Below are 20,304 nucleotides of genomic sequence, written 5' to 3'. Positions count from 1 at the left end.
GGCAAGCTTGAACCAATGCAGTACGACACTCTGAAAATCGGTGTGGGCCGAACATAATGGAGTCCTCCACTCTGCACCTGATCCAGCCTTCATCCGATTCACTGGTTTGGAAAGGGTTAAGTATACACACAAAACTCTGTTAAAGAAAAGAAAACCCAGCATCCAAACACTAAGCCTCCCCTTTACTCTTCTCCATATAATCAAAGTAAATAAGTTTTAAAGTAAGAGCACCCTGAAACTCATGAGTTTATCTAACTAGGTCATCATCTAAACACATGCAGTGCCCTTGGTGCTGCTTGAAATAGACTCAGACAGTGCTCCTTTAAACCTAAGACTGCTCCACAACCTCTAAAATATATATAACAAGTCACTGCAAATTCAGACATGGAGGAGGTGGTATATATACGGTGCACTGCCGGTTTAAGATATGTTTTAATGTGAATGTTCTCACTTTTTTTTTTTTTTTAATTCAAATTTTTTGATGTGAAAACAATGTTCAGTGCAGCTTAGAAGCAAATAAGAAACCTTAAGGCTTTTGTTTTGTGTGTGTTTTTTTTTTTTAATGTTTTCTGTGCTGCACGTGTAGTGCTGAGCTCCACAATGTTGAACTCCAGCTCCACAATTCGAAAGCTGATGAGAATCTAGAGAGGACGATTCTGGTGGAGGGAGGCTTACTGCTGCTAAGCCACGATTTGGTTGACTTTGCTTGGAGTGATCACAGCTGCACAGGTGCCGTTATCTTTTGCTGCCTCGTGTAGCGGGAATAAAATGACCTGCCACCATAGCTTTTCAAAATCAACTTGATGAACAAGAAGTTAGTATTTTCAGATGTTCAATATCTCTTGAAGCAGTCCTCATTAATAGTCATTTTAATAGCCAACAGTTTCCGTTTATTTGGTGATTTGATGCATCTGTATCTATTCTGATTTATTCTGTGACACAACATTGCTGGCGCGAAAGATTTTCACAAGATATTCAGGTAATATTAATGAGAAAAGTCTAAATTTGCCGTTTTAATTGCAGTTTATAGTGCTCCTGAGCAGTAACTGCTATGGCTCAGTCGCACAGTTATTTTAAAACAGAAAAAATATGCAATATGTAATAGTCCGACTCAAGATTTGAAAGAAATCATGTATATGTTTCAGACTGGATCCTCCGTGTATGTCAGCATTACAGGGATATCCAGCAAAATCTTTTCTAATAAGAGATATTTCTCTTCCAACTGTGTAAGAACAGAATGACCTTTTTTGTCTTCCTTTAGGGCTCTAAAATTGCAAAGGTCCAAGAATGGTCTCCAGCAGTATTTTATCTCTGTCCTGAGACAAGTTCAATCAGTCAGTCTATTACCTTACCCAATAAATCAGGGGGAAAGAAGGGCTCACATCCTGCCTTTTTTTTTTCTTTTTTATAAATGGGACATTAAGTCTATATTAATTAAATCTCACCATCCAAAGTCTGTCCTCCAATTAACTGATCTTAAGTTCACATTTCTCCAAATATATTTTCCTGGTTGGCTGTCTTGTACTTTAACCCCGCTGACACGCCGCCCACGATTTGTGCTGCAGCGTTGCGCTCCACCTTTCTATGTTACATTAAATATGACTCATGTCAGTTTCTTCACCTCTTTCATGGTCATGTATCAAGACTAGTCCTAATTAAAACTGATGTGAAAGATTTATATCAAGACATATTCCCAGTAGATGACTTTCTGTCCTCTTAGAAACTACAGAAAGCTTTTGAACAGATTAGAGTCGTGGCAAACTGCTTCATCAGCATTATGTTAACAGTAAAAAGAAACACTGATATGGTGCATAATGTGAGAAATTTTAAGATAAAGTTTATATTGCGAACATTTACAATTTAGATTTGGTATGAAGAGTTACTTGAGGCGTGTGCATGAAAAATCTGGTACGAGAATGTAAGGTAATGATAAAAAACAGGAGACCTTTGAAGGAGAGACTGAAGCTTACTGTTAATGAGGCATGATACTGCCTCCTGGCAGCGGTCTCAGAATGCATCAAAGACTACATCAGACTAAACAAGGCTTTAAAATTAATGAATAGCTCTGTCTCTGAGGGGTAATTTTCCATCATCAGCATTGGCAAACCCCATTGTCAGGAGTAAAGCTTAAGACAGCACAGCATTGTTGCTGTGTGCATTTATCCTCATTAATTCATAGGACACAGTAGGTCTGATCCTGATAAAACTCGCTTTTTGTTATCAGGGGTTTCTCCTCTGGGTATTGGTCATATTGCTCTCCAGAGAATATGGAGGCATTTAGGTTGGCTTGTTTACCAAATGCCTCGAGGAACCCCACTGTCAGATCAAAGGGATCCTGGCACTTTAAAACGCAACATCTAACAAACATTGATATGTTCACACATCACAACTGCCTGATTAATCTCTGCAACAACTTTAAAGACACATTTCTGATTTCTCTTGTGTAATCTTTCTTTTTCTCTAAGCTGAAACAGACAAAGCATGAGACAGGTGCATCCTGGAATGCCCGTCAATTTAACAGGCCCTGCCGTTTGACTTTTCTCCTACAAATTGCACTACTTCCCGCAAATGAGAAATATATTGAGCATGAGTACCCCTAATGTTTGCCTCCAATTGCAGTCAGTCAGTCTTTTAAGTTTGTCTGCGTCAGTAACCCCAATAAGCTTGCGGGCAGTGGGAAGTTTTTACTGAAATTCCCAGTAATTGCCCACTCTCATGGACGATATAAGCCAAGTTATTCTACTATAAAATGAGGCACGTAATAAACTTGCAGGAATATGTTCATTTCAGCCAAGACGTTTCTACTTCGCCTGATGTAGTGTCATTCGCATGCCTCGCAGCTTTTTGGCAAAGATATTTACAGTATACCTGTACAGTGAGCAAAAGGAGATGTTGGGCTTTTCAAGAGCGTTTTTCTTGTGCTTTCAATATCATCATTCACTCTTTTCTGTGTTTCTGTTTATGCATTTGGCAGACGCTTTTATCCAAAGCGACTTACAGGTAGGCAGATAGGATAAGGGGGTCTTGCCTAAGGACACCTACTGGAGGTTTTACCTTTCATACAGGGGATTTGAATCCAGGTATCCCACACGAGAGGTGGCAATCATACCACTACACTATCCAGTCAATCCAATCCAGTTCTCTTGACTTTTTATCTTCGAATACTCAGCACTTATCTCTTCGATATGTTTTTCATGCATGTTTTCACGATTATTTGATTGATGCTACGTTTTACATCTTATGCTGCAACATACTACTGAAACTCATGCAACTGCACAGTAGCTTAAAACAGGAATTCCAGTAGAGGCTTCCTTAGCAACTGCCACTGTCCCTCCTGAGGTGTTCTTAGCCACAGTCGGGATTTTTAAGAGGGTTAAGAGGGCTCTTCTGTGTGTATCCCCCCCCTGTTCACTGACCTCTTTGTAAAGGAAACATATGGAAAGATTAATTCTTCTCTCAGGGATCAATAGAGAATCTCAATGGACTTTACAGTAAAGATGCATAAACTGTTGTCTCTTCTTTTTGCTCACCCTTTCACCTCATTTTAGCATTCCGTTGTATTTTCTTTCTGCTTCCTAGATGCAAGCTACCTTCATTACTTTGGGAATTCATACCTTGAGTTTCAAGGTATCGACCTCAGCACACTCAATAACATCACGGTGAAATTTCAAACAGCAGCAACCCAAGGAACTCTCCTATATGTGGACCAAGGACCTGTTAATGGGGATTTCTTTTTCATGAAACTCTTCATCCTGGATGGAATCCTGCAGGTAAAAAAAAACAAAAAACAAAGTTAAATTGTTATTAAGAATGATCTTTTTTTTTTTTTAATTTACGAATTTTGATTCTGTGCTCGCTATTCACTAATTCAAAGTCACCAGATTAATAACACTAAATGAAACATTAACGCACAAACACTTCTCTCCAGTGGTAAAAAGTAAGCCAGTTTGCGACAACCTAATTTTCATTCAAATGAGTTTTCCTCTTTGCGATACCGATAACATTCATCACTGCATGCATTTGTCTCCGTGTGTGAGGTGAGCAACCAGGAACATCAACACTGAAATGAGCCAAAGCTTCTGCTATGTCAAAGCTTGGCTTTCTAAAAATTGTTTTTTTAGTGGAATTCTGCTTGTAGAAAAAAAAAACTAAAAAAAAACAAACAAACATGACCCCGAAGGAGTTTTCTGTGTTATGTTTTAAACATACATTTGAGTTACAAAAAAAATGTTTGTCTATAAGTAGTTGTTAGAAATCAGATTAGAACTGGCAGCTCAGACTTTTTAAAGAATCACAGTTGCGCCGAGAAGCAACGATTTTTGCCCTTGAAAGTCAGCGACTTTATACGGTTCTTTGCGTAGTAACATGACAAAACACGAATCCCATATTTAATTAACCTCTCAAATGTTTCAGTATGCCTTTTGCTGTAATGAAGAGGAAGAGGTTACGCGGATGAGTACATTAATTCATGTTGCTGATGGCAAGGTTCACATCGTAAATATCAGGTATGTATTCTACTGATTTCACCTTGTAAAGCTCGTTCAGATCAGCGCTGCTGTCAGATCGGGAAAGGAAAAAAAATCTGATGCTGCATGAGTGAAAATGTTCTTTTAGATATGAAAAAGCAACGGGCTCATCTCACAGCATTTAATTTACAGGACATCAAATCAGTTGCAGTTTAATGAGTTTCAGCTTCAAGCGAAAAATAACATTTTCTGTTGAAGGGTGGGGGGGGGGGGGGGTGAGGCATGTTCACAATGATAAGCTGCTTAAGACTTTTCAAGATACAGATTTTCTTCAAATACTGTTGGCACCTCAGGTGCTATTATCTAGATCCCCCTTATCCACTCATTCCAACTGTAGCAGAGTTGTTTTCAGGTATGGCTTTTAAATAACTCTTGGGGAATCTATATAGTTGTCAAGAAACACCAGGCAGAGAATGTAGATTATATTACGCTTGGACTTACTTTTTAAAGAAGTGAATCACGTGTCAGAATGTGCCAGTTAAGATGCATTAGTGATCACTGGCCATGTTTTATTGGCTGTTCTAAAGTCTTCATTTGCAGTTTTTCATTACGAAAAGATTAACAAGCAGGAGCTGAGCACAAAATCAATGTTTAAATGATTTAAAATGAGGCTGTGGCCCCTTTAGTTATATTGTTCCCATGGCCATGCACAGTTGAGCAGCCAGCTCTCTCCATTATATCCAGGCATGTGAAAGAATGGGGTTTGAAAACGCAAAATTATTATGTGCAAGCTAGACGCTGAAACCAAGGAGGTGACTTTCAACTCGTATCAAGTCAGTTTAGTCTACAGATATTTTAACATCGTTCCAACTTTGCTATGCAAGTTTCTTTTTTTTTCTTTTCTAAGTATGTGTTTTTTGGCTACAGTTAAACAGAATGACTGTAAAACAAAGTCATCGAAAGATGAAATTTCAAATAAAGGTGAAAACAATGAAGGTGATAATGAACTCTCTGTGCCAAGGGTAAGCAAATGATTTCCTGCTGAAGCAATGCTGAGTGGGAAGGTTGGCTCATGTTTTCTTGGCAGAAAGCCGCACTGCCCTAAATATGCACGGGGCCAATCAGGTTCAAGGGTCTGCAAAGCTCCACCCCTGTTTTCTTTTCTGCAAGAAAAATACGGCAGCGGTATGAATCAATCATAATGTTCTACAACCAACCCCCTGAGACTCTACGAGAAAGAGAGCTGTCATAAATAGGGGGTTGGTTGTGTGGAAAAATGGTTTCTCGTGTCACAAAGCAAATTCTTTGTAATTGTCTGACGGCTGAGTCCGTCCATCTTTGTCTGATTTGACCCAGAGCTACAACACCACAGTCATCCTCAACGTCACCGCCTAACTCATTATAGACTTTTAATATATCTTCCCGTCAAAGACGCTTTTCAATATGTTAAATAGAAACCCAGTGGGGCTGACTTCTCAAGGACAGTGAGCACAGTGCCCTCTGGCTGCTGGCCAGGCCGCTCTGGCAGACTGCTTCTAAATTAACCGCTTCTCCATGCTGGCTCTGGAGGAAGGACTTATGAAGCTCGGAGTTAGTGCCCCGAGTGTTTAGCCGGCATATGCAACAGCCTGCGAAGCACAGGCTTAACAAATCAGACTAGATTGCTTCATGGGTCTCCTAACTTCCACTCAGGGAACAAGGGGCGTCAGGAGGCACTAGAGAGAGGACTTTGCATCTGTGGCCAGAGTACCCTCAAGCTGCAGACGGTTAGACCAGAATCTGCACTTAGGTAATTATCTGCGCTCCCCTGTTGTTTCAGAGAGGAGAATTGGTTTTAAAATCTGTGTATGGCTGTGGGGTGGGTCCAGAATAGTTGCATGGATGCTTCTAAGACACCTGGAGAAAACAAAATGGAGGTCAGGGAGTTGCACCTTGGAAAATGATGGTGATTGCCAAGCACATCGGCGAAATAAATGAGAATGTTAGACACATTTACCGTGGATTTCAAATCTCAAAATTCTCGAATTTCACATTGCTCATCTCTGAAGTGTTGCTATGAACACAGGAAGTTAAAAAGAGTCATATTTTCTGCTTGAGCGGTTCATCTCAAAGGGTGAGAAATGGAGTTTAAACTTTTGAAAAATCTTTGAAAACCTGATCCATTTGTCTTTGTATTGTTTTGTTGATTTCTCCCTAAGTTCTGTCATAAATGCCAAAATCACAGCTTCAACAGTTTTTGTTTTTTTAACTTGAATTGTTATTGAGGACATAGAGGAAACAATATATACATATATATACTTATTTAAAATAGTAACGAATCTTTCCTCTCTTAGCAGCAACTGCCAATCAGTATAGTATAACAGCTGGTGTACCTGAGCATGTTGTACATTCAACCTTACATGTGCATACTCTTTTAATAGACAACACCTGACCCCTTGTGAAGCAGAGCTGATGCTCTCTGGCCAGAAGAAAATTAAAAGCACAGCAAGTAATTACTGGCTGGGACACATGATTCAGAGAACAAACCACGTCTTTACAGGTGGTTTGCCACAACAATATCTTTCCAATCAGGTAAGCTTTCAAATGACTTGTGTGTGATGTTGACCAAACTACTTTAATTATAAGTTTCTGGCAGGCAACCGTGGTTTAAAAAGTTTTTAAAGCTGAAATTGCATCCCCGCATGTGTCTTTGTTCCTCAGAGAGCAGAACCTTTCCACAACTATACTGGCTGCATTGAAGTTATTGAAATCAATCATCTGAGGAGCTTCTACACATCTGATGCAATCGGTGGCAGCAACATAGACCGATGCAGGTAAAGTTGTCGATTCTTTTACAAAAAAAACCCAAAAAAACTGGCTTTGCAATGATCTCGTCTGATTTCATTTTCAACCAGTAAACATAATACAAATAACATTATTGCCAGGATTGTAGTAAAAAAAGATATTTACCAATTATTCAGCTGAGAATTTCACCTCACAGAATACAAGTTAACGCGTTCAGCCTTAAAAAGTCTGCGCTTTTGATGTCAAGTGGGATTTTTGCTATTTTAATCTACTCCACTCTTTTTCCTCCAGATATACTTTGCATGCCATAGAGGCCTCTTCACCGAGTTCCTTCAGTCTAACGAGTCAGTTAGCTCCATTTGACACCGTGTACACATCAACAGCAGCAGCACCCACTCAACCTCCAACATATCCTCCGCGTGAACCTCAAGTTTGCCGCGAAGGTCTTTGTCGCAACGGAGGAACGTGCCGTCAGCTGCATCTGCCTGGTGGAGCTCTGCCTTCCTGTCACTGTCCACTCCACTTCACTGGCACCTTCTGTGAAAAAGGTAGGCATGAAGATTTCTTTGCATTCACTTGACAGTGTTTACCAGTTTTATAGCCAACACACACAGGAAGCAAAAGAGCTTTAAAACCGCTGTGCCCTCTGCATTAGTATCACCAAGAGGCAGCAGACAAATTGTCACTTAATATATGCTGAGCCTCTTTGGCTAATAGGTTTCACTGTGAGGGGGTGTGGGGGGGTGGAGTCAGTTACCTTAAGAATTTTGAGTGATGCGAATTATTCAGCATGTGATGAATGGAATGAAATATCCATACAAGCAACTTAAACAATCGCTGTGTGTCCATGTTCACCTCTGGTGCACACTGAGAATAAGAATGCGACCTTGCAGCACTTGTTCAACATGCAGCTGAAGCTCCCACCCATGTCTCAACCAAAGAAATATTTGTTTTGTACCAACCACTCCGACACTAATACTAAAGAGACTAGAGTACTAGTCGCACATACTAAGGAGTTTTCTTAGCAGATTTCCTCACACTGGAGTTCCTGACATCCCTTTTTTACCCATGTTGCTATGTGGGATATGCTCAGAGATTAATCCGTCTGCCTGGATGAGGACTTGTTGGCAACCAAATGCGCATTTTGAAATAATCTTTTTTGATGTTACATGCTAGTTGAGCTCTCAAACCCAAAAGCAAAAAAATACAATGAATATGAAGACCACAGAAATAGAAAAGTAATGGTTCATCTTTTACTACATTGAGTGCAGGAAATGCTGTTCAGCTCAACAGTGAAAACAGTGAAAACAGTCATATGTGTACACCTGATTTAACAATCTGTTCCACATCAAAATTACCCAAAATTTATTTACTTAAATCATGTGGTATAACCAGCCAGAGACAATTGATGTGCGAGGTGATGTTGGTACTCCTACACGCTCCAAAGGTGAACTTTGATATAGCGTTTTTGTTTGTTTTTGATGTCGCTCCTTGTAGTCTGTTACCACGCTCTTATCTCACAGCTTGCAGCACGTGCAGACCAGCGTTGTTTTCCCGGCTCAAAGGGAGACTGGTTTGATTAAAATTAGCCTGTTGTCTGCTGTTTAAAATTGGCTCCGTTTGGCTTTCAGAGTTCATTGCTTTAGGGCCAGATACACTTCCTTCACTTTGACTGCCACAAACCCCTTTTTTTGCAAGAAAACAGTGTGGATTTGCTCAAGAGGCAGGATGATAAGATGGCACCTGTATGAATGCGATGATTTTTGCTTCCCGCCGTGTCCAGTAGGTGTTTTTATTCTCTGCTCAGAGAGCAACGCTCGAAGAGGAGAGTGTTGAAATGAATAACACTGATTTAGAAAGGTTTTCTGTTAGCCGCGTATGAGTTGATTATGCTGTTATTTACCTTCAATTTTGGACTTGTGGCTAGATAACATTCGCAAATGGCTAAGAGGTTCTTCAAGGAGTGACGCGCAGGTTTCAGGCGTGAGCAGTTTTATGTACACACATTTTTATTTATCAGAACTGCAGCTGTTTACAGGGAAAAAAAGTGCTTTAGAGCTGACAGTAGAGGTTGCTTGCTATTAGAGATGTTCACACGTTTTTCACATTTTTATCAACACACTTTAACACTTAAACAACGCCTTGCTCTGCCCTGCCCATGTCCCTGAACTGTGAAGAATGTGAAGGCATTTGAATGTAGTTTAAATAAAGACTGAAGTCCCATGAAGCCTGTTAAGGCATACGTTTATTTAATGGAGTTGGCCTGATAAGCAGTTTCTATTTTTTTTTTCTTATTATTATTCAGAGCCAACAGCTCAGTTCAAATACTTTAACAGCTCAACAAGTAAGCAGGGTCATCATCAAAAATATAGCATGTAATATTCTCCCAAAGTTAATAAGCTGGTACTAGACTCTATCGTCATTTAGGTATAGTGAATCTGTTCTGATCCTTTCTGGACAAGTGGAAGTTTATGTTGCATTATGAAAGCAACTAATTTGGCTAACTCTTAACTTCCATTTTTCATAACTGCAAAGGGACAAATTCAGCTCCATAGTGCTCTATTACTGCTATCTTGATTAGGTATCGAGTAAAAGCTGTGAGTAACAACCGTCTTTTCCTTCTGCAAAATCCCCTTAAAATGTGAAGTGTGCTTTTATCTTTTGCTGCCTTTCTTATTGTTGTAAATAATGCATACCGTGTGGAAGAACAGATGGCTTAAGAGGCAGAGCGATAATAAAGAAAACAAAAGAAAAAATTCAAAACCACCTTTTTTTTTTAATTAATTACTTATATTTTTTTTTAAATCGACAGTAGCGGTCAGTTTTATTCAGTTACTTCCGTGTTTTTAACACTTTTCTCTCCCTTTAAGGCTGAAAACATCACCACCAGGTCTGCCTTCAGTCATGTGTTTGAAAAGAAGACTTTAGGATTAACAGTCGTCACCAGACTGTCATGTGTGCCGTACAGTGTTGACGTGGGGATTATTTAAAGTGTTGAAACTTTAGGCTGATGGCACAATCTTGTGTTTACAGAGCTGACAGAATGCTGCTCGGAGCTAATGTTAACAGTCATTAACATGGCTTGAGCAGCCTGTGTGCACCTGGTGCCCTGATTTGACACGTCTGTCACGTTTTCTGAAAATGCAAATTTTACAGGTGTTTAAGTAATCTACCGAAATGTTATTTGTCTCTCCGGGCGCTGTAACAAAATGATGCTATTTTTAAGACCTGACTCCCATTTGTTTTTCTTCCTGTGGGAGACAGCTTCGTCGAGGAAAGCGGCGCCCCCCCCCCCCCCCTCTGCTTACATGACAGTGAAGCTGCATTCTTAAGTTAGTTGTTAAAAGATCATTTGGCCAATGTCTAAACAGCCACTGGGGGTGGAGACAAAGGAATATGATTCATTAATTTACTCAAATGTTCAGTCATCAGTTCTCTGCCATTGTTTCTTTCCAGTTCATGAACAACACAGGTGCACAATAAAATATGATCACATGTGACATGCACACATAAAAAAAAAATAAAAAAAGCTTAAGGCTAGTCTTACTAATTGCTAATTACCTTTTATAGTGTAAACATGCAATTCAACATGACATCTGATACATTATAATAATGCTTAGCAGAATGATGTGCAAAGTAAGTTCCCACCACTAGACCTGTGAAACAAATCAAATGTTCCACTTGATTTGATATTAAATTCCCACAATAACACCCCAAGTCTTTCCCATCCACAACCGTAAAAGAAGTTCCTGCTTATTTCTCATCACGTCACACTCATGAACCTTTCCTTTTGAATACCAGCAGTGGCCTTTTAGTGTAATTTCTGCTCAGTTTGAAGAACTTCTCCTCAAAAGCTCTCCGGTCTCAGGTTGAACAGAGTTCAGTGTTGTTCGAGCACTCTTCCGACGGTGTGCTTTGCAACACTAGTTCTTAGCTCCGCAGGCAGAGTCCAGGGGCTGTTTTACATGCTGGCAATATCTGTGAATGTGAGTTGCTGCTGCAGCTTTGCTTGGTGACAACCTCATCCTCACATCTTGTTGAATTAAGTAATAGCCACAAGAGAAGAGCAGAGCAAGCCACCCCTGCTCAGAGTTAATTATAGATGTGTCATACTACCGAGTGACTAATGATGTGGACTTGTTTGTGTCCTAGATGAAATGCTGACATGTCATGCTGCTCATATCAAAAATAAATATCATAATGCTCTCAAATGTGTGTGTGTGTGTATATATATATATACTGCTGTGATTAATGTGAAGTCCTAAAATGTAAAAAAGTACACACTGACAACATACCTCCCTTGCTTGCTTTTAAAAATAAAATAATAAACCTAGAGACTTACTTCTATCCTTTGACTGTACATAATGCAGTGCCTGTCATTCCAATTCTATGGCAGCTGTACAACACATTCTCATTACTGAATAGTCGTATAATATACTGAGAATGTCCATTTTTCATAATGAGTATGTAATGTCAAGTAGCGAACCATAAGACAGGTTTTGTCAAGATAAAGATAGTTCAGCTGGGCATGTCAGAGTTTTTAGCTTTGATAGATTGTCTCTTCAAGGAAGACATAGTAGGTTGTAGACCTTGTAAAAGACATCCTGTCAGGTATGTCACCATTCAATTGAAAGCGATCACAGAATTACTTATGGAGTAAAAGGCTGCCAGGTAAGGAAGATGGCATAAAAGACGAAGCCAGTGAGGCAGGAAATTATTCAGGCTTGCTCAGTATTGATCATGACCTCCTTCTGCATCTCGCCGACTAAAGCCCTTACTTGTCGTGTATTTGAAGTTCGATATAAGACGCTAGCCAGAAAGGATTAAGTAAATGCAAGACAAGAGCACAACATTGTCCTGTTTTTGTCATTTCAACAACTTTAACCTTAACACCGAATCAGTTTGTATAAGATGTGCTTTTTTTTCCCTCCAGGAAATCAAATTATTGATCGCAAATTGGACAAGAGTGAAGGTAATACTTTCTGAGATCCTGAACAGAAGTCTGCCTCTAATGTAGTCAGGAGAAATGATGAATCATTTAAAAAAACAAGCTGAAAAGACAGTTTCCCTTTTTGTCTTTGACATAAATGGGATGAGGGTTTGTCAGCTTACTGCTTTGCCAACACGTTGGCTTTTTGTTGGGATCTAGTGTGCGATTGCTATAATCACTGGTGTCTTTAAAAAGGTACCAGTTCAAATATGCCTTACTCAGAAGTAGCCAACAAATATTATAGGATTGATTCATCATTTTCAGTCCAGGGAACCTGCTCCTTCCACAACAAAAATAACACAGTTTATTATTTCTCTTTGTTGTTTGAATTATTGTCTGACTTGTCTGTTCCACACAAATCTCTGCACGACTCAGAGGAGTCACCCACTCTGTTTGCTCTGGCTGAGAAGATATAGAGCACAAGTACAGAAAATGGGATTATGGACATTTGAGAAATGGCATAACCAGAAACTCCTCTCAGGTGTGGGTCTAGTGAGTGAAATATCAAAATGGACCAAAACAACCCCTATTGTCAGACATGCATTTATTTATGTATTTTCCATTGCTAATGTCTTCACTCACTGTATGGCATGATTCCTTGCCTTAATGCCGTTTTTAGGATGCCCTCTTGGCGCTAACAACTGATATAATGTAGCTGCATTGTTCGTGCTGCCGTAAAGAAGCCCACCAACACCGCACTAACAGTTCGTGAGTCATGTCATGTCATGTCGAGTCGAGTCATGTCCGACAGGAAAAGCATGAATGATGAAAAGGAGCTCCTTCCAGCTTCTTTTTCTTTTAACTAATCAAATGCAAGGCTACAATACATGGACTAGGTGCAACTGCAAAAGTCTAAATATCTTAAAACAATACCATGACATGTGTGTAATTGCAATACAAAAAAAAAGAAAAGAAAGAGGACTCAAGTTATCTATCACTCGTCATGTTTCTTTATAATCAGCAAATGTAGACCTGCACCTAAGAATGTCATTATTCTTTCCAATGACTTGTGCCTCCTGCATGTATGCATACAGTTTATCTGCACCGTAGCTTCTGTTAAGACCTTTTATTTCACCTTTTTCCTCACCCATTCATTTAAATTCCAGTCTGTTCTAAATGTTGTCAATTCTCCACAACCTACTTTACGAATCCATTTGATCCAACATCAGAGCACCCCAAAAAGTGAACACAGAATTCGTAGGAGGACACCCTTATTTCTCTCAAAGTAAAAAGATTTTGGAGGCCTACACGTACTGTATAATGCTCTCAGCTGAGTGCAAACTGCTGTTTTACTTGGGAGCAGGGTGATGCAGGTAGAATCCCTTGAGCTGATGGCAATGTGGCCTGTTTTGAATTAAACTGTCATGGACCTGAGCAGAAAGCTATCCACTAGGTGTGCAGTGTCCTTTGTGTAAAAAGGCCAACAGATTATCACTGGCTTGTGGAGTTGATGACCTGAGCTTGTACCTCCTCCACCTTTTCTTAAAGTCCTACCGCTTTGTCATCCAGTGGGAAATGACACGCTAGCACATAGCCCTGACAGGGCCCTGCTGACTCTGCTCACCGACAAGCTATCTGTGCTGCAAAGGCAAACACCAGCCAATTTCTGCTGTTCTCTTTACTAACAAAAGCACTTTAGGGCATTGCTTTTACTAGATATGCCATTCTTCATTTAGATATACACTCGCAGACCACTTTACTAGGAACACCTGTGAAATCTAATGCAATCCAATACAACGGCTCTGCCATAAATTCTGCTTTTATGAAGCTTCTACACTTTCACTTTTTGTTGATGCTGTCAAAAGGGGGCACACTCTGCTTTATGTTTATTGAACATTGACACACAAGAAGGGGTCAAAATATTATGAAAAATTTTTTTTTTCAGTGTGTACACCACATCACGCTTTGAACCCAATATCATATTAACAAGAACAATTCCATCCATCCATTTTCTATACCCGCTTGGAGCCTATTCCAGCGGTACAAGAACAATTGTGTAAAATAAATACATTGTCTACTCATTATTTTCTCACTCAGAACAAATGATTTCATCACTGTATTGAATCTCGTTTCTAGATACCACCGTGTACATCCCCTCATTCGATGGCACGTCGTACTTGGAGCTTCAGTCTCTCGCGTCCCTTCTGCAGCCTTCTGGTGATAGCGATTATCAGCCCCCCACAGTCGAGGACACCACTTTCTATTTGACAGTGAAAACAAGATCTACACAGGGCACCATCCTCTTCAGTGAGTATAGTCTGTCTTTTAAAGCAAATGTTGAAAAGCCCTGCAATGCTGTGAAAGAAGGTTTTTGATAAGGGCAAAAAATATTCAGAACTATACTTATATGCCATTGTGCTGAATGCCTTTGTTATCTGCCTTTCACTAATACGTGTCCTTGTGAGTCCATAAAGGTTTTCCTTTTTGTTCCCCACAATGCAAGCCATCCAGTCATCATCTGCTGTAAAACAGATATACATTCTGTACACAAGTGCATTAGACAAAGCTAACCCACTCTTGAGTACATAAACGTGGATAGTGTAGTGACCAGAAAAATCTTTAACGATAGTTTCTGGTCATTGGAGCTTTATCAAAAGTCTGAGCTGTACCATTTTCATATGAAATCAATGAAAGCATGAAGTGTGAATGACCCTTTTTTTAAAAAATGGAAAATGCCTGACATTTTGTAACATTTGCAAAATCATGCTGCTTCCCATTTTCATTTCGCCAAGTGCAAATGGAGTCTTTCAGTCTTTTGTCATTATACATCTGTTCGCTTTCATGTTGAGAGTTTGATGAGAATATCAACACCGTTTTCACAATCAGCAGCTGGAAATCCTGGAGATGAGTATAAACAGCTTGCCTTGCTCTGTGTAAAAGTGACAAAATCTAATTAGCTGCACGTCTTAATCTCACTTATGCAAAATTGTACAAAGTTTTACTTTGCAGGGTTACATCCTGATCTCTCGGATTCAATATTTTTATTGTGTCGTTTACTGTTGTCTTTTTTTTTACAGTGTCTCTTGGTTTAAAAAAATAAAAATAAATAAATTTCTATAAATTGCGTGAGTTATTGCTGTGGGCAAGTGTGACCTCCTGTGAATTTGACACTTGCCTTTGCGGCAGGGCTGAAGAAGCCTCTGACTGAGCACACTTGGCTGTTTCATCTCTACGTTATGCAGATGTTGCAGTGTTAAGCAATATTTGCAGCATTCTGCTTTACATAATCAGCTTCAGGGTCTTCAGAGCGTTCCCAAGCACAGAGCCAGCTTTCTTTATCAGTTTAAGTTTCTTTGAGTTACTGGCTCTGATGTTGCTGCTCCAACAGATGGCTGCAAAGCGGATTGCTCTCTCCACCAAAGACTTATAGAAAATAGGCTGAAAACATTAAAGTGCCTAAACCTTCTGAAGAAGTGGAGTCTGCTCTGCCCCTTCTTGTAGACGGCCCCTGTCAGTTGTCTAGACGGACACCTAGGTATCTGTTCATGCTAAGATAGGCGAGCAGTTTTTGCCTAGACGAGACGAAGGATGTGTTTTTTTTCCCAAAATGTCAAATGCTGTGTCAAATGTATACCTCATTGGTGGGTCCATGTCTTCAAAATTTGTAGGAAAACCTTTGGCTGATAAGAAGAAAGGATTCTGTGTGGGACCGTTACCACAGGTTAAATTGCGCCTGGAGAGAGCACAGAGTAGCACTTTTTTAAGCAAAAGCTTGTTTGGAAAGAAGATATTCAAAGAAAAGCTTTGCTGTGAATGTGCCAGTAAAACGGCCACCTGGTGACAATAAAAAAAAAAAAAAAGAAGAAGAAGAAAATTAAAAAAGGTCTCTAAATGCACCTTCATAGATTACTGTGTGTTGAAGTAAAAGGGAACATTTATGTAAATGTGCCTAGAAAACAACAATACTATTTCTCTTTTAATTTCTCTAGTGCGTTAATGTAACAGAAGCCTTTTTCAAGTGAGCTTGTGTTTTCATTATTAGTAAGAAGTGGTACTTAGTAAAAATGGACAAACTGGTTGCTTCAGAATCAGATCAGATCAGGTTTTGAAACAAAACCATCTTTCTATAAAGGTTCCGACTCATTTCTGTCCCTACTTTCCTATCCAACTGTGCCCTCTGACTGCCAAACAAAAGGCAGGATGTCCTCAGTGGTTGTGGTGGGAAATTCTGGACACCTAATAGCACAGTTCTTGAATAGGCTCCAACTGCAAACCTCACTTCTCAGGCCCACCACATGACCTCAAGTCCCTGCTCTCTGAGCCAGGTAGATTTTAGTCGACAGGCGGCATCCACTAAACAAATTTCATCTTTCAATTTCATTCCAATTTCATTCCTCTAAAATTTTGGATGAGAAGCAATACAATTGTTTCATTTTTATTCATATGAGACCTGTATGGCCTTGCTTAGTTTTTTCATCAAGCTTTCATAAAACAGCCCCTCTGCAGCACATTGAGTAATTGTAATCCATTTTTTTTTTTTTTTTTTACTCTTTAAATGAACATCAATTACTTTGCATGCTTTCAGAACTAAAAAAAAAAACAAAAACAGTACAAACCAGTGAAACTATCTTAGTAAGGTAAATCACTCCCATATAAATACAATGATAAGTGCACCTCACTTGTTTAATTCTATAACTGCTAAATCTACAATTAGATTTAGATTTCTTGTTTTCGCAAATGTCATATCATCAACAGCAAAGGTTTGTTTGTTTTTTATATTTGTTTTGTCCGTGCATCATTTTATTATAGTTTTTCCACATTTTAATCCAAGATTCTAATAATGAGAAGTGCAATAGAGAGCCTGTCTTACAAAAAATGGACGAAAAAAATGAAACAAGGCTTTATGGGTCTAATTCAAATGAATATTAGGCAACTATATTGCTTACTCTTGCCTCAGACCTTTTGGAGAAAGTGATTTTAGAAGAAGGTGAAAGTGTTGTCCATTTGTTCAGAGGCTCCTTAGATCTCTTAGAGTGCAGGGAGCTGAATAGTGTTGTCACATGGGAGACTTGAGAAGTCAGGTCTGCAGTTGGACCAATTTTACTGTTCATAGACACAAGCTTGAATGTATGTTTTGTTGTATTGGGTTTATCTATTTCAATGTGTGTGGCTCTTTAATGTTTCAGTAGCTTGTGTTGTAGTTTACCTATCAACATATTAGCACAGCTGTATCGCCATGAGTAAAGCAGGTCGGTTGGTCAGTTTTAAACCCATGTGTTGGCAAATCAAGGGAAAATGTGCTATTATACCACATGCTATGAAGAACAAGTCACTGTTCATAACGGTGTATCTGTTGCTGAAGAGGAATTGTGGTTGAACCCTTACCTGGTGCAGTGAATTTACAATAAACTAAAGACTTGTGATCATGATATGATACACTTAAAAGTAAATGCAGTCTACGCTATGCAGTGATACTGTTTAGAGACATGATTGTTTTCCTTCATCTTCCTCTTTTTACTGTCAGACACAGGTATGATTTCTCTAAACCCTTTCTGTCTTTAAAGTCTGTTTTTCTTTTCTTACCAGCTGATCACACTGAAATGTTGTAGATATTATACTGTTTCCAAGCTCCATCATTCTTTCCTTTTATATCCAAAATATTAATAAAGAAAAATGTAGTTACTATTAGTTATTACCGACTCTGGCGGTCACCGTTTTTCTTTCCATGCCTGCAGAAGAAAGGCTGCATTTGATATCTTTTAGAGAAGCTGGAGCTTTAAATTGCAACAACAAGATCATGTGTTTTGTGATTTTGGAAAGATCAGGTCAGAAGGGAAGTACATGACACTGTGGCGAAGGACTGCATGTAGCCTTGCCTTTTGTGGGCCATTGAGAGGCCTTTCTGAAGTTTTGTTGCTGATGATTGAGCTATAACCTAAAAGGAAACAAAAGAATCCTCAAGAGCTGGTCACTCACGTGCAGAGATGGGATTGCACTCACCCTTTACATCAACCTTTAGCTCTTCATTGTATGTCTACCTCCTGTCGGCTCTTTTGTTCCCGCACCTGCTTGCACACATACACACTCCACCTTTGTTACAAAAGAAGATTGGGATAGGTGCGCCAGATAGCTTCTGAGTAGACCCTCCTTACAATAGAGCATTGTTTCTGGTGGAGAGAAGTCAGTGGTTTTGGGATGGGGTTTTTAGGGGTTGAGAAAGCTGAGGCACGAGAACCTTGCTTCATTTCTCCAGCTTTAGCTTTATTACACATCTGTTTAAGCCATATATGCATATATTAAATATCAACCAGGTTAGGGGTGAAGGCACTGCATGCACGCCTTGGGCTATAGGTCCTCTAATAACTCCAAAAAACATCCAAGCGTGTGTCTCACTGGACCACAGTTGCAACTCCTCGCTCTAGAAACTGCAGCCACCTTGATTTTTTTTTTTATGAGGCTGCCGTTGTTCCTGTGCTACAGCAGTCAGGTGCGAGTCCAGCTAAAGTGTAACCACCATGCATTGTGTGGCGATCAAGGTTGATTTATTCCACACAGGCCAGGCACAGACATCATAACATTCATCTTCCTGGTATGACCTAGATCAACCTCTTATCTGTGACATCGTCTACAGGTTCACAGCCTCTCATCTACTGTACATTTCCGAGCCTGTTAAACATCGCAGTGTCCCCCAGGGTTTACGCACTCTCCTTTGATCAAAATGTGGGTTTTGCTGGTTTTAGTAACCGCGATGACAGTGATGTGAACCAAGTCCAAAAAGCTTAAAACTTGATGTTTTCACACACTCTCAAACTATTTTTTTATTTTATTAATTTCATTTTTAGTATTTCCAGCAAACGTAGCGCCACGTTCTCCGTTTTAACATGTAGATTCCATAAGAAATGACAAAGATCGTTACAGCTTTAACAACGTAATGCCTACAATGTGTTTACCAAAAAAAAAAAAAAGAGGGGAAAAAAAAAGGAAGTTCTACCATTAAACAGTCCTATTTTCCATAGAGTAATAATAGTTTGACATTTTCTTTCTCTGGGCTCACATTGGCCTCCCATGATGGCTGCTTTGGTGCTCCACCAAAGGCTTAAATCTTTGTATTTAAAGAGCCATTAATTAGCCAGCTCATAGAAACTCTAAATGGGTGCTTTATACAATGTTGGTCTACTTGAAAGGGCAGCCGGTTAAACCTTGAATACACACTGAAAATGGTAATTAGACTCATGAAAAGGATGCTTTAACAGCTAAGAGTCTGTTGAAGTCTGTTAAACTGTAAACATATAATATACATAGGTTTGGTATCACTGCAGCTATGTAACTGCACCAAAGACAGATCTGCTTCACCGTATGTTTCCATATACTACTTGATTTGGTCTGTAGATGCTTGTGACACTTGTGTGTTGGTAAGATCTCAACTATAACTGTAACTATCACCATGTCATGTTTTTACAAGCAGCAGCATCATCTTTAAGTGAAAATGTCCTTTTCTTGCCGACTGTCGTTAGTTTCATTTCAAGTGTGTCCGATCATCCCAGAATATGAATAACCTCGAAAGAATTCTGGCTTCGAAAGACAAACGCCTCAGTTCAAACATTTCTCGATTTTGGCTTCACTCCAAACATATTGGCGCCTAATTTGTGTTACTGTTTCAGCACACCATGTTAATTTTGTGGAATTTGGCAGATCAGCTTGTGGAAAGTGTGAGATCTTTTACTAAGGGAATACTGTATTTGTGATGTGAAATCGGGGATTTCACAACTTGTGAAAATCATTGTAAAGTGAAGCTGTCAGTGTGCTACTAAATTAATGCTTCTTTTCAGATGGGTTTTTGGAAGAAAAAAGTTCTCAAGTTGCTGTCTTGATATTCTGATTATGTGTGTGCTCTGAAAGAGAAGACAAGTAATGGCGACTAAACTTTGTCATAATATATCAAATGTTTTATATGATATGATGTGATGTTTCTGTGTTGATTAAATAGATTTTTTTTTTTTAAAACACAGTAGCAGATGACATGAAGCGTATTTTCATCAACTGCCCAGGAAAGCATAAAGATCATAGAACTAGTGAGTGTAAAATCACACTGAATAGCATTTTTATGTGGCGGATATGAGTTGA

General features: G+C 39.3%; 1 protein-coding gene across 1 annotated transcript in view; it reads left to right on the top strand.

Moving 5' to 3' along the window:
- The window catches only part of eys (eyes shut homolog), a 156,388-nt gene that overhangs the window by 90,705 nt on the left and 45,379 nt on the right, over positions 1 to 20,304 (top strand). The window contains exons 34-39 of the mRNA XM_072391139.1: positions 3,580 to 3,770; positions 4,414 to 4,505; positions 6,887 to 7,037; positions 7,167 to 7,279; positions 7,542 to 7,798; positions 14,317 to 14,487. Coding sequence (XP_072247240.1) covers positions 3,580 to 3,770; positions 4,414 to 4,505; positions 6,887 to 7,037; positions 7,167 to 7,279; positions 7,542 to 7,798; positions 14,317 to 14,487 — 975 coding nt within the window. The remainder of the gene's footprint in view (positions 1 to 3,579; positions 3,771 to 4,413; positions 4,506 to 6,886; positions 7,038 to 7,166; positions 7,280 to 7,541; positions 7,799 to 14,316; positions 14,488 to 20,304) is intronic.

Source organism: Leuresthes tenuis, unplaced genomic scaffold (assembly GCF_036924035.1).
Source record: "Leuresthes tenuis unplaced genomic scaffold, fLeuTen1.0.hap1 SCAF_8, whole genome shotgun sequence".
In the NCBI taxonomy this organism is placed as follows: domain Eukaryota; kingdom Metazoa; phylum Chordata; class Actinopteri; order Atheriniformes; family Atherinopsidae; genus Leuresthes; species Leuresthes tenuis.
This window is presented reverse-complemented; position numbering and strand designations above follow the sequence as displayed.